Source organism: Tiliqua scincoides, chromosome 4 (assembly GCF_035046505.1).
Source record: "Tiliqua scincoides isolate rTilSci1 chromosome 4, rTilSci1.hap2, whole genome shotgun sequence".
Classification (NCBI taxonomy): domain Eukaryota; kingdom Metazoa; phylum Chordata; class Lepidosauria; order Squamata; family Scincidae; genus Tiliqua; species Tiliqua scincoides.
Window position 1 is genome coordinate 40,418,480 of NC_089824.1, and position 13,784 is coordinate 40,432,263.

The 13,784-nt window shown below is 42.0% G+C and overlaps 1 protein-coding gene across 2 annotated transcripts in view; it reads left to right on the forward strand.

Moving 5' to 3' along the window:
• The first annotated feature begins 205 nt into the window (after positions 1 to 205).
• Positions 206 to 13,784, forward strand: part of PDE7A (phosphodiesterase 7A) — a 73,161-nt gene continuing 59,582 nt past the window's right edge. For both annotated transcript variants that reach the window (XM_066623769.1, XM_066623770.1), the window contains exon 1: positions 206 to 783. In XM_066623769.1, coding sequence (XP_066479866.1) covers positions 646 to 783 — 138 coding nt within the window. In that variant the 5' untranslated portion in view covers positions 206 to 645. The remainder of the gene's footprint in view (positions 784 to 13,784) is intronic.

Below are 13,784 nucleotides of genomic sequence, written 5' to 3' on the forward strand. Positions count from 1 at the left end.
CTGTGGCCGGGAGAGGCAGAAGAGCTACAGAGAGGGAAGCTGAGATGGTTCCCCCCTCCTTTGTCACAAGCCCCAGCACGACAGCCCAGCCCACTGGGGCCTGAGGTGCGCGACGTCACGACGCACGGCCTGCCGCCGCGCGCGCCGCGCATGGGCACGCCCGCAGTGCGTTTGGGCTGGTGTGTGCCCCCTGCGAGGAGAGCGTGTGCCCGCCTGAGGGGGGAGGGGCCGAGGCGGCCGTTGGCACGCACCGCGGTCGCTCCCCTCCCCCCGCCTTCGGCCCCTTTCCCCACAGCCGCAGCCAGCAACGGCCGCCACCGCCACCACCTGGCCCCTCCCCCTTGCGCGCGGGGCCGCGCCTCGTGCCGGACAATAGCGGCGCTGCGGCAGCCGCCGCCGAGTGGTGTCTCACCCAAGTCAGCCCGTCGCCGCCGCAGTCGGCAGCCACCCGGGCCCCTCGCCCAGACCCATGAGCGGCGGCGGTGGCGGCGGCGCGCGGCCGTCCCGGCTGTAGGCTGAGCGGGTGCTCGGCGCTCTCGCCCAGGCTTCCCCGGGACCGCTGCCTGTCCACCCGGCGTGGGTGGGGGCCCTCCTCGCTCCCGGAGCCGGCCTTCGTGGGCGCCCCGAAGGCGCTGCCCCGTCCTCATGGAAGTATGCTGCCAGCTGCCCGTGCTGCCGCTGGACAGGCCGGTCCCGCAGCACGTCCTCAGCCGCAGGGGGGCCATCAGCTTCAGCTCCAGCTCGGCGCTCTTCGGCTGCCCCAACCCCAGGCAGCTCTCGCAGGTGAGGAGCCCGGAGCCCCTCGCTCCTCCGACGGGGGAGGGCTGGTGGAAGTGGCCCCGCCGGGCCGGAACAGGCACCCAGGGAACAGCCTGTCTCTCGGCCTCATTGCGGCTGCAGTACCTGTCCTTGGGCGCCTGAAAGGGACGCCTCTAAGCTGCTGCTGCTCTCTCTCTCTCTCTCTCTCTCTCTGTGCTGATGCACATTTAGATCACGCTGAGGAAAGCTGGGGGTGTGACGGCTTTCGAAATCTCTCTCTCTCTCTCTCTGCATTTACATTTATGTCACGCTGAGGAAGGTTCAGAGCTGGTGATGCGCCGGATCTATCTATCTATCTATCTATCTATCTATCTATCTATCTATCTATCTATCTATGTGCATTTACATTTATATCACACTGAGTCAGCTTAAGATGTGACAGCTGTCAACATTTTATCTATCTGCCTTTACATTGATATCATGCTGAGGAAAAGTAGGGCAGCTTGTGGTGTGGCAGCTGTCAAAATTTTATCTACCTACCTACCTACCTACAAGATTTTCTATCTAGCTTTCTCTCCCTGCTGGGCACCCAAAGTGGCTTCCAAAAAATAGACATATATACAGAAAAACAGATATTAAAATATGCATATATAATATATATATAAAAATAGACATATATAACTGTAAAAATAGAAGAATAAAAGACACATAAAAGCCTGGCAAAAAAATTAAAAAAAACAGCAGCAAAATGTTGATAAAAAAGCAGCTCTTTAAATCAGGGGTCTCTAAACTTCTAGGCCACAGGGTCACATAAAATATCTGGCATGGTGTTGAGGGTTGGAAAAATAAATAAATTTTAAATATAAAATTTAAATAAATGCATTAGAAAGCATCAGCAAACCTTCAGATGCACCATAAATGTCACTTCTGGTTTTTCAGGAAGACCAGGAAGTGATGTTTTTAGGCCTTTAGAAGGCATTCTGAGGAGAGGCACATGGCCTCCCTGGCCCTCAGAACACCCTCCAGACACAACTGGAGCACCGGTCTGGTCACATTTGATGGAGCGAGACAGAGGCTTGCAGGGGTCCAGAGGCTTTTCGCAGGTTGGATAGAAGCTTGTCATGGGCCACATCTGGCCCCCGGGCCGGGGTTTGGAGACCCCTGCTCTAAAACCCCATATTAAAAACCCTAAACCTGGAAGGCGAACGTAAAACGAAATGTCTTCAAGCTCTGTTGGAAAGCCTCTAAGGAAGGAGCAGTTTTGTAAGGGGAGAGAATTCCATAAAGCCCAGTGCCACTACGGAGAAGGCCCTAGTCCTTGCTGCTTCCCCCTCAAAGTATTCCTTTGTCATAGATTTCTACTGATTATGGTGTGAAGATTATCATGTTTTGTTGCTTATTGACAAATATACTTGCATTTTTGTTTTTCTGGGTAGTACACCCAAAACATCTTTTGAGTCTTTAAGGGATCTTTTTTAATGTTACTAGTGAGAACTGCAGGATGTGATGATGGGCTGTAAGTTAATCCATTTTAAGTCCCATTGCTTTTAGCAGAGAGTTAAAACAGGTGTGTAACTGACTAGATAGTACTCATTCCTTTAAATGTTTTGTGAGAATGCTTTTCTTTTCTAGAACAAAATAAATTCATATTATTACACTGTTCTCAACTATTGAAACTTTAATAGTGTCAGAGCTGCAGTAGTCTTTTTTTAAATGTTCATGTTATTTTAAATTATTACATTGTGAAATAATGGCAACAAATTTAACCATAATGAATGTGGGTAGGCAGTACAATGTGGGGAAAATAGATTATGTTGTCGTTTTTGGCTCTCTTCACATGTTTTGAGGATTGGGTTGCCCATCTGTTATTGCCCTGATGCAGTCTGTTGAGATTTCCCTGCAAATGGTAACACATCTCTTAATTTTAAGGCATCTTTCCAGAATAAAAGTATAACAGAGGATGTATTTGTTTCATTTTCTCATTCTTGATGATTTCCCGAATTGGATCAACTACAATTTTATATAGGTTTCCTGTGGTACTGAGAATTTTCTCTGGCATCGTGGATGTTGGTGGTCCCCTTTTGTAAGCAAAGAGGAAATCAACCAAGGTTGTGTGGCTTCCTCTAGTGCAGTGGTTCTCACACATTTAGCACCAGAACCCACTTTTTAGAATGAGAATCTGTCAGGACCCACCGGAAGTGATGTCATGACCAGAAGTTATGTCATCAAGTAGGAAGGTTTTTTAACAATCCTAGGCTGCAATCCTACCCACACTTACCCAGGAAGAAGTCCCATTTACTATCATTGTTAAAAGAATACACATAGCAGCTTGTTAAAAGTACAGATCTGTAACATTTCTCCAAATGTAGTCACATACCATGGTAATCAAGTCTAATATATTAAAAATAAAATATTGAAATGAGTGGGGACCCACCTGAAATTGGCTTGTAACCCACAGTTTGAGAAACACTGCTCTAGTGTTTAATAATGGCATATCCAAATTTGCTGCAAAATATGCAAATTAGAGAATATTCATTGGGAAGAATAATGGAAAGTAAAGCTGTTAGAATTGTTGACGCAATATTTTAAATCAAAATTTGTCATGTGATTTAGCCGCTTTCATGTAACATGCAGGTAAGCATGCACTTTAACCCTGTACTTGAAAAAGCTGTGGTGTTGGAGAAGAAAAATGGTACATGGGAAAAGTGATAAGCACCCTTCCACTTTCTCTCTGGAAGAATTTTCCCCAAAATTGTTTGTATAAAGTGGATGTGGATATAGAGTTGGGGTTAGTTTCACAAATATGCTCAATGTGTACAGTAGTTAAACCATTAAGTGCTTCCACCAGAACCACCCTGATCTAACTCTATAACACTTGGAAAAAATATTTACGTGTAATTAATTGCTTCAAGTGGTCAATGAGATGTCTATTCTATAAAAGCAATGCAGTGTAGGTCAGCAGCATTTACTCTTGGGTACACTTTCTGCTATGACATTGAATGTGTGCAATTAAGCCCTAAACTAGCACAGGCGCTGGGTTTTGCAAACTGTGCTGGCAGGGAGGCCTGTGCCACCCTGTCAGTGCTGTAGTTGGAGTCCTGGCTGCTTTGGAGACCATGTGAGCAGTGTGGGGAAGGTGGTGGGAGGGTGTGGGAAGGGCAGAACAGGCCTGGGAGGGACAGGCCTGGGAGCGGAGTGGGACCAGCTTAGGCCTCCTCTACCAAATCCTGTTCTTCCCCCACCCCCCTCTCAGAAACCTTATATGGGACTTCTCAAGTTTGTGCTAGCTAAATAGCTGCTGCAGCTCCAAGAAGCCCCATTGAGCAGGCTGTGCATTACTTGGGGTGAGGGGTTAAATGCCCCCTTATTCAGATGAGACCTCCAGCCTGCTTAAATCTGGTACAGGATGCAGCACGATAGCCATTTGGCACCGTTGCTTCTGTGCTGGATAGGATCAGGGCTTTTCAATTGGTTTCAGACTGGTGGTAAGTGTAAAGTCATGCACATTGGGGCAAATTGGTTTCAGACTGGTGGTAAGTGTAAAGTCATGCACATTGGGGCAAAAAATCAAAACTTTAGATATAGGCTGATGGATTCTGAGCTGTCTGTGTCAGATCAGGAGAGAGATCTTGGGGTGGTGGTGGACAGGTCGATGAAAGTGTCGATCCAATGTGCGACAGCAGTAAAGAAGGCCAATTCTATGCTTGGGATCATTAGGAAAGGTATTGAGAACAAAACGGCTAATATTATAATGCCGTTGTACAAATCTATGGTAAGGCCACATCTGGATTATTGTGTCCAGTTCTGGTCGCCGCATCTCAAAAAAGACATAGTGGAAATGGAAAAGGTGCAAAAGAGAGTGACTAAGATGATTACGGGGCTGGGGCACCTTCCTTATGAGGAAAGGCTACGGCGTTTGGGCCTCTTCAGCCTAGAAAAGAGACGCCTCAGGGGGGACATGATTGAGACATACCAAATTATGCAGGGGATGGACAGAGTGGATAGGGAGATGCTCTTTACACTCTCACATAACACCAGAACCAGGGGACATCCACTAAAATTGAGTTAGAACAGACAAAAGAAAATATTTCTTTACTCAGCGTGTGGTTGGTCTGTGGAACTCCTTGCCACAGGATGTGGTGATGGCGACTGGCCTGGATGCCTTTAAAAGGGGATTGGACAAGTTTCTGGAGGAAAAATCCATTACGGGGTACAAGCCATGATGTGTATGCGCAACCTCCTGATTTTAGAAATGGGCTATGTCAGAATGCCAGATGCAAGGGAGGGCACCAGGATGAGGTCTCTTGTTATCTGGTGTGCTCCCTGGGGCATTTGGTGGGCCGCTGTGAGATACAGGAAGCTGGACTAGATGGGCCCATGGCCTGATCCAGTGGGGCTGTTCTTATGTTGTTATGATACAGGTGTGGAACTCCTTAGCTAGGTTTTAGTATTTTTACACTCTTTTAAACAGATTTTCATAACCTTCTTGGTGGAACTTGCTTTATAGTAAGCGGCTTGAGACCACAATGTTGCTTGGGCATAACCCTGCTGATTTTAATGGAAAGTACTGTCCACTTCCTAGGCCCAATCCTATCCAATTTTCCAGTGCCGCTGCAGCTGTGCCAATGGGTCATGCACTGCATCTTGTGGGGGGCAGCAGTCACAGAGGCCCCCTTAAGGTATGGGAACATTTGTTCCCTTACCTTGGGGCTGCATTACGTGCTGGAAAATTGGGTAGGATTGGGCCCAAAGTTGACTAAGATTAAAAAAAAATCTTTCACATTCACATTTTTGTCAGTAGTTGCTAATTAGTTGCTCAGTTTGGGACATACAGAAAGGCATAGTATAGAAAAGGATTAAAAGGTCCAGCTTTTAATACTGTTTGAGTTATTATTGTTTTGACATTGTATTAGGACATCTTCTTAAATAAAAGGGTTTCTAGAAGATATTTAATAAAGACTTAAAATCTTCAGTTCCATACAATGACAAATAAATTACAATATAATTAGATTCAATTTTTAATAGTGCCACATCTCTTCCTAACGTAGCTTTAACATTTTTTCAATGTATTTCAGAGGCTGATGAACTTAAGGAATTGAATTTCACAAGCCCATTTGATTTTCAGTTTAGAGACAATGGGACTTGTCGCCCTTCCCATTATCAGAAGCAGTCTTTATAAGCATATGTTCTCATAATCTAGAGGTGAAGGTGGACTATTTCATCCAAACTAAGTATACAGTATGCTGCACAGAACAGTAAAGTATATTATCTGGCATTCATGTTTTTGGCATCTCATTTTATACATCAACTTTAGCAACCAGTTCTGCAATATAGAATTGAACGTTTAAGAAAAAAACGCAGAGTGACCCAAAGGTTTTTTAAACATAATTGTCCCAGATAAGTAGTCCAGTCCCTAAGAGTAACTTTCAGACAGCTTGTGTGTTAAGTGTATTAAGTCTTTTTCAAGAATATCAACCCCTTACAACTATGCCAAAGCAGAAGTGGGATGATACCGGCACAAAAGAGCAGTTTCTCCCAGCCACTCTGTTTCCAAGATTGGATCCCCTTTTTAGGCATTGTCCAAGTATATAAGGGGAAATTTTTGTTTTTAACCCAAGCAGGTGATAAGATTGGATGGGTAAAAGTTGTTTTGATAGTACAGTGATGCTTGACTGGACTTCTATCTCCTGTTGTCATCCTATCTGAAGACCATATTTATTTTTGTGGGGATTATGGTGTTTTCAGGTTGCTTTCCTTCTGTGTCTTAGACATTATCTGTTTCTTCATGTGATTCTTTGTTTTAGATAAAGACATTGGCATACTGTTAAATGTTAAAGGTTTCAGGTTTCCTCTGTATACAGGTTTTTGGTTCCCTACATCTTTTTCGTTGACTGTTTTCTGGTCATTTGGAAGTCTGGACTTAAGGAGTGACTTTGAGCATTACAGTACATCAGTTCAAGCTGACTCCTCATTCAGAAATGGGGGGGGCGAAACCATCACCCAGCTATTTGTTTAGGATGTAACTAGTTACCCTGATAATTTTTTGTGGTGTTTATAAATGAAACTAATAAAAATGAAATTGGATCTGACAGTGGAAATTCATATATATAGCAATATATGCTATATACCACATCTCTTGTAAACAGAAACATATATAAAACATGTGTGTAATTGTGCTGTGCACATTCACCGTTCAGTTGTGTTCATATGTATTCGGAAATAATTCCACTGAAATTTATACGCCTTTACTCTCAGGTGAATATGTGTAGAATTCAGTTAGATCTAAGTTTGATAAAGTCTAAAATCAGAGCTACTCTAGCACTTTATAGCGATCAGTTTGAGGCAACCATTCACATTTGTGTTTGAGAGGATGACAGGAGTCCCTTTGAATACTTTTGTGGCATAAAGAAGTGATGGAGCTCAGGTGGAGAACCTAACTGGAATGAAGAAATCAAAGTTCACAGGGGTAAACTGATGGAACTTAGCTAGGGTACAAAGTTACCCCGTGGTTCAATTCATTTCTGGCCAAAATAAACTAACTAGAGATAATTTGTAGTTGTGGGTTTAGTAGATAAATGTCCTTACCAAATCCTTGGTAGGAATGGGGTTGTAGAGTATTGCAGTTTTGCAATGAGCAGCAGTATCTGAATCCAGTAATGAGGAGCTATGTTTCAGTCAAACCAATAATTTGGGAGGTTTTGTTTTTCTTCAAAGATAAACTGTAGAAGACCTTTTGGTAGTGGTTTGTTGCCAACAAAAAAGGAAACCAAAGGTTAATTCCAGGTTAGTGTTGGTATGGTAATGTAATGTTATTCATTCATCATTGCAGAATATACATAATGGCTATATACAAAAATAACTTCAGGGACAAATAGTAGCCATTAGAACTATAACCTATAGCCATTTTTTTGATCATACAATGTTATGGCTTTGAATTGGAAGGAATTTAGAAGTCATCTAGTCAAACCCCCTGCCCAGTGAAGGCAATTATTACAGCATCCTTGACAGTTGACCATCTATTCTTTTTTAAAACTCAAGTGAAGGAGAATCCACTGTGGCATGGGACAGACTCATCTGTTTAGCTTTACAGTTTAGAAAGCAGCAGCAAAAAGCCAGTGCTTATGGGAGGTGTAGGCTTTGTGAGGAGTACAGTGCTGCACTTTCATAGCTATAGCCTTCATACAGACTTCAATTTCCATAAGCACCTTCACTTCTCTTCCTTATTTGGAGAGGAAGCTAAAATGGCTGCTTTTTTTGTTTGCTTTCATTGCTGCCTCAGAACAGTTCCTGGTAAGTAAAATTGCTCCTTCCCCCCCCTTCCCTTCGTCCTGCTTCTCAGTCCAGTCCCACCCCACCTCACCAAGCAGCTGCTCATAGAAGGTTTCTTTATTATATTGCCTCGTGTATAAATCGACCCATGTTTTCAGGATCAGTTTTGGGGTATAAAGTTTTTGACTTATACACAAATATTTATGGTTGCTCTATTCATAGGTAGGGGTTTTTTTGGGGGGGGGTAATATTTTTTCTAAAATTTCTTGATTAAAATAGTAAATGGTTGTACAAACAGCTCAATACAGCACAATAAGCATTTCAACTGAACTGTGTATTATTTTAAACTGTTACCAAACATATATATGTACATATACATTGGTTTTTCCAAGCTTCTCAAAAGTGCAGCACCACACAGACAAGCAGAATTTTTTAAATCACAGTCTCCCCCTTTGCATACCAGTATGGCGTAAAATGTGCAAAAAAACCCACAGAATGTGATCGTGTCAAGGTTCAGTACAATACAGTATAAAATCAGAGAGAGGCTTCACTGAACGTTGCTTTGTTTTCCATGGTTTTCCAGAGTGCTGTACCACACAGACAAGCCCCAGAAAAGACATACATAGTGTGGTTTGAGGCAGAGGGGAGTTCCAAGCACATTCACCTGATCACAGATCACAGTTTAGAACTCACTCACCTCACCTCCAGATTACAGTACAGTGCTCATATCTTACCTAGGCATTCCACCCATTCCCCCTCTCCCAGCTGCTGTACGTGCACACTCCCTTGACCAGATACTTCTACTCAGTCGCTCCAACATTGGAAACGGTTCATGGTCTCACTGCTATAGTGAAACTACTTGTGGATTCCTCTAAGCAAAAGTGGTGTTATTTTGTGAAATGAGTGGGTTTTTGTTTTGATCTTAATATTGTTTTATATCACAATTTGAACTGAAATTCTCATTATTTCATGTTCTGTGTTGGTCATAGAAAAAATATCTCTATTCATATATCTATTGTGCCCTTCTCTCAGTCTACTTCAGCTTCCCAGTGTTATTCTTAAAATGTGGTGCCCAGAACTGGATGCAGTATTCCAAGTAAAGGCTAAGTAGGGCAAAATAGAATGGAGCTATTGCTTCTTGTGATCTGGACTCTATGCCTTTGTTAGTGCAGCCTGGCATTGCATTATTTGGGTTTTTGTTCATTTTTTTAGCGACATCAAATGGCTGGCTCATGTTCGGCTTGTGGTCCTCTAGGATGCTAAGAGATTTTTTTTTAACATGTGCTACTGTCAAGTCAGATTTCTTCTATCCTGTACTTGTGCCTTTTATATTTTTGTATTACTTTATAGGGCTGTATATTTCTCTCAATTGAACATCTTGTTGATATGGATCCAATGACTAAGCCTATTGATAATTTTGAATCCTGCTTTTGTCTTCTAATGTTAACTATTCCCTTGCAGCTTCATGTCATCTACAGATTTGATAAGCATCTCTATCCCCTCACTGAGGTCATTTATAAAAAAAAATGTTGAATAGCAGAAGGCCCAAGACAGAGCCCTGAGATGCCCCACTTGATATCTCCCTCTTTAAAAGGATAGGAACAATATTTCCTTATTTCTGGTCCTCCAGCACCTCACTCTTTTTTCAGAACTTCTCAAATTCTAGAGTCATTCTGAGATAATATCCTCAAGCTTCTGCAGTTCACCTGGGATTTAGTTCACCTGGTTCTGGTCACTTACTTTGCTTAAAATAACTACGGCTTCCTGCACCATCTATCTTGAGCTGTGATGCTCCTCTCTCTTCCTTATTAGTGCATCTGTCATCTGGTTTGGGCCCCTTTCCCTTGTGGAAATCAGATTCAAAATCTGAATTGAGCAACTTTGCCTTTTCTCTATCATCTGTTACCACTTCACTTTCTGTTCCAAGCAACATATTTACTGCTTCCTTGACCTTTCTCTTGTTTTGGATATAGTCAAAAAAATCCTTTCTTGCTGATTTGGCATCTTTGCAAGCTCATTTTTTGCTTTAGCTTTTCTGATAGTACCATTACAGGTGCAGGCTATGTTTGTGTACTGTTCCTTTGTTAAAAATCCTTCCTTCCTCTTTTTTGACATCTTCTTGCTTCAACTTTCCAGAAAGTTTTTGTGCAACCACAGTATGTCATTTCCTTAGATGTCTCCCAACTTTTCTTTCAAGGGAACAGTTTGCGATTGTACCTTCAGTGTCTCACTTTTCAAAATATCCCAACCAACTTGGCCTTTTTTCTCCTTTAGAAGTTCTAGCCATGGAATGCTATGTATTTTTACTCACAGCCTGTTCAAATCAGCTTTCCTGAAAATTCAGGGTATGCATCCACCTACCCTTGACTTTTTCCAGGAGTATTATGTCCAGTTCTGGTCACCACATCTCAAAAAGGACATAGTGGAAATGGAAAAGGTACAAAAGAGAGCAACTAAGATGATTACTGGGCTCATTTGGGCCTCTTCAGCCTAGAAAAGAGACACCTGAGGGGGGACATGATTCAGACATATAAAATTATGCACAGGAAGCATAGAGAGGAAGAGATGCTCTTAAGACTCTCACATAACACCAGAACCAGGGGACATCCACTAAAATTGAGTTTTGGGAGAATTAGGACAGACAAAAGAAAATATTTCTTTACTCAGCATGTGGTTGGTCTGTGGAACTCCTTGCCACAGGATGTGGTGATGGCATTCGGCCTAGATGCCTTTAAAAGGGGATTGGACCAATTTCTGGAGGAAAAATCCATTACGTGTTACATGCCATGATGTATATGATTTTAGAAATGGGCTATGTCAGAATGCCAGATGCAAGAGAGGGCACCGGGATGCAGGTCTCTTGTTACCTGTTGTGCTCCCTGGGGCATTTGGTGGGCTGCTGTGAGATACAGGAAGCTGGGCTAGATGGGCCTATGGCCTGATCAAGTGGGGGCTGTTCTTAAGTTCTTATGATTTCAAGATGAGGTGGTCACTTTCACCCAAAGTCTGAGTTAGAAACATTAGTCTAAGTCAGTGGTTCCCAAACTTACCTGGGCCACAGTGCTCTACAATCTCTTCTTCCTGGCTTAGTAAGGTGCCATCATCTTGGATTTTTCAAAATCCAAGATGGCAGCCCCCAGAATAGGAATGGCCAGTGGGGACATCCTGCAGCACCTTTCGAGTGTGCTGCGATGCACGCCTTGGGAGCCCTTGGTCTAAAAATTTGTTTTAAAAAATGTAAATTTCCAAATTGCATGGTCTTAATCAGGTGTGGATATTTAAAGAAAACCATTCTTTATGTGAAATCTGGTAGCTACTTGGTTGGGTGTGCTGTTCTTGACTTAGAACAAAGTTAGTGAGAACAGGCTATATCCAACAACATAAACTTGATTTTCTGTTCTTTCACAATGCTTAAGAGATCAGGAGCGCCCTACAGACTGACCCCTTGTCCCCTCTACTTCTCTGTGGAAATTCTCTCTTCCCCTTCAGCTTTAACTACAGTGTAGCATTAAGTCTGTGCTCATTAGCTTTCAACCACAGCTAATTATGGTGAGCATTAGCATTTGTGTAGGTGTAACACTAGAGCATGATTAAGGGGAAAATAGAATTTGTGGCGGGAGGAGAGGGACAAGAGACTGGAGGATGAAGGATCATCTGGGATGCTCCTGATTTCATAACTGTGGTAGAAGACCAGAAGCTTTTACATCTGAATTGAGCTGTAAATTACAGCTGTGTAATTACTAGATTACATTGAGAAATGGCTGAATTTCCTGGCTGATGGTCTCAGCTGTAGCTCTTCCACATGTCTTTGTAAGCATGCAAACCCCTTATTCCTGAATGCCCTTGAACAACTGCTTCTTGCAAGTAATGAGTTATTTCAGAAGTTGCCAATGAGAGATCATTAAGTTGTTTTAAAGGTTTAGATACCTTTGTGCATGATAAAATTGAACTATAATACTGAGTTACTTGTGAATTAAAATAGAGTTGAATTAGATTGTCCAGTGTCCTTTCTGTTTTGCACAAACATTGTGCTATCCTACATCCTATACTTAATTTGTACATGTAGTCTTGTGATAAGGTTATTTCTGTTGATGAGTTTCCAAAATTATGAACACTGATGTCAATGCAGATGAGCTTGGCCTAATTTGGACAAGTCAGGAACATGCTATGCTTGTTTTCTGTACATAGCTACTGCTAGTACAGACAGGTGTCCTTTGGGCTGTAAGGACACTGAGAGAGTGAACTTTAATATTTTTGCAGTATTAAAATATGTTTTTAAATTATTGCCAGAGCTTTTTGTTAAAAAAAAGGTAAACTTTAACACAAGTCGGTAGTTGGCTCAGTTTATATACTGGACACAGAATAGTTTTTATAAACCATGACTATAATAATATTTGAACTCATTCTCTGATAACTGCAGAAAGGTTAATTTACGTTTTTATACACTTTATACTGTTTGTTTACTCTAGGAAACTCTGTACTCTAGGAAAATATTTCATTCACCAGCTAGCATAAACATTTAGCTGCTTGAGTGACTAGGAACCTGAGAATTTTCCAGATGTGAGATGATTCTGTTGTTGCCCAAACTGGATTCTATATTATACAGGTGTCTTCTTTAACAGTATTAAAATAAATGTTTTGATCTACTGTATTCTTAGTGAAAGACTATTGGGTTAGCAAGACTCTAAGAAACAATGCTTCAGATTTTCAGGGTTAGTGGTATAGCAGTGAGGAGGCAAATAAGGATTGGGAAAGTTATTTCTACAGTTGTCTGTCTTCTATAAGAAAAAGAAAAATCTTTATTTCCAGTCGAGATGTATTCTAATTCGGTTCTTTTAATTCCTCCACAGTAGGAGTGGGTTGCAGTAAGTTCTAGGAAGATAACACAAACATTCTAGGTAACCATGTTTGTCCCAGCTATACATCACAAAGTTGTGAGCAAGCTTTCTAATTCTTCATAAATCTTCACACTGGCAAAACAGCAAAAGGAGGAAAATAAAGTGGGCAAGATCTTAAGCATTTTAGAAACAGCAGACTTTTGGGGACTTTTCCTTGATGTTCACCTCTTTTCCTTCTCCCTTGTTGTTTGTCTCTCAACCTGAAGATGATTACTGAAGAACTGGAAAGCTTGCTAACTATTTTAATATTTAGCTGGTCTTAAGGTAGCATAGCACTTTGGCTCCTAGGAAGATAGTTTCCCACTTTTTTGATGGATCCCAATCGTTCACCTGCCAAATTGATTTTAGGTCCCCTTTTTTTCTGGTGACCTTACAAGCTGGTGACATGAAGCGTCCTCTGAGACACTTAATGACAACATGCTTCCCTTTGTCGTTAACTCTGTGTCAAGTAACTCTGAGTTGCTAAAATGTTTTCCCCCTTTAATTCTCCCTCCCCCAAATGCACAGTGTCAATGTCACAGTCTGTTGGTTCTTTAACTCATGTGGCTGGATTGCTTATTCATAAAACATGGACAAGAGATTCAGATGCGGACCCCAGAATACAATTGTGCTTGTAGATGTTGCCTGTCAAAGCCATTTTCATTGTAAAATGGTGTGTGTTTTTCCTATGTCCTGCTTTTATTGGAACGCTAGACTTTTGGGAAATACAACAATTAAAGTGCATTATTTGTCTCATTAGAGATTTGTTTCTTAATGAACTGACTTCTTAATGAGATTGGAGATTGTCTTTGGCAAGAATTTGCTCCTTCCTTCCCGAATAATTTAAACCATGAATTTTTAAAGCAGAGTTTGCATTCA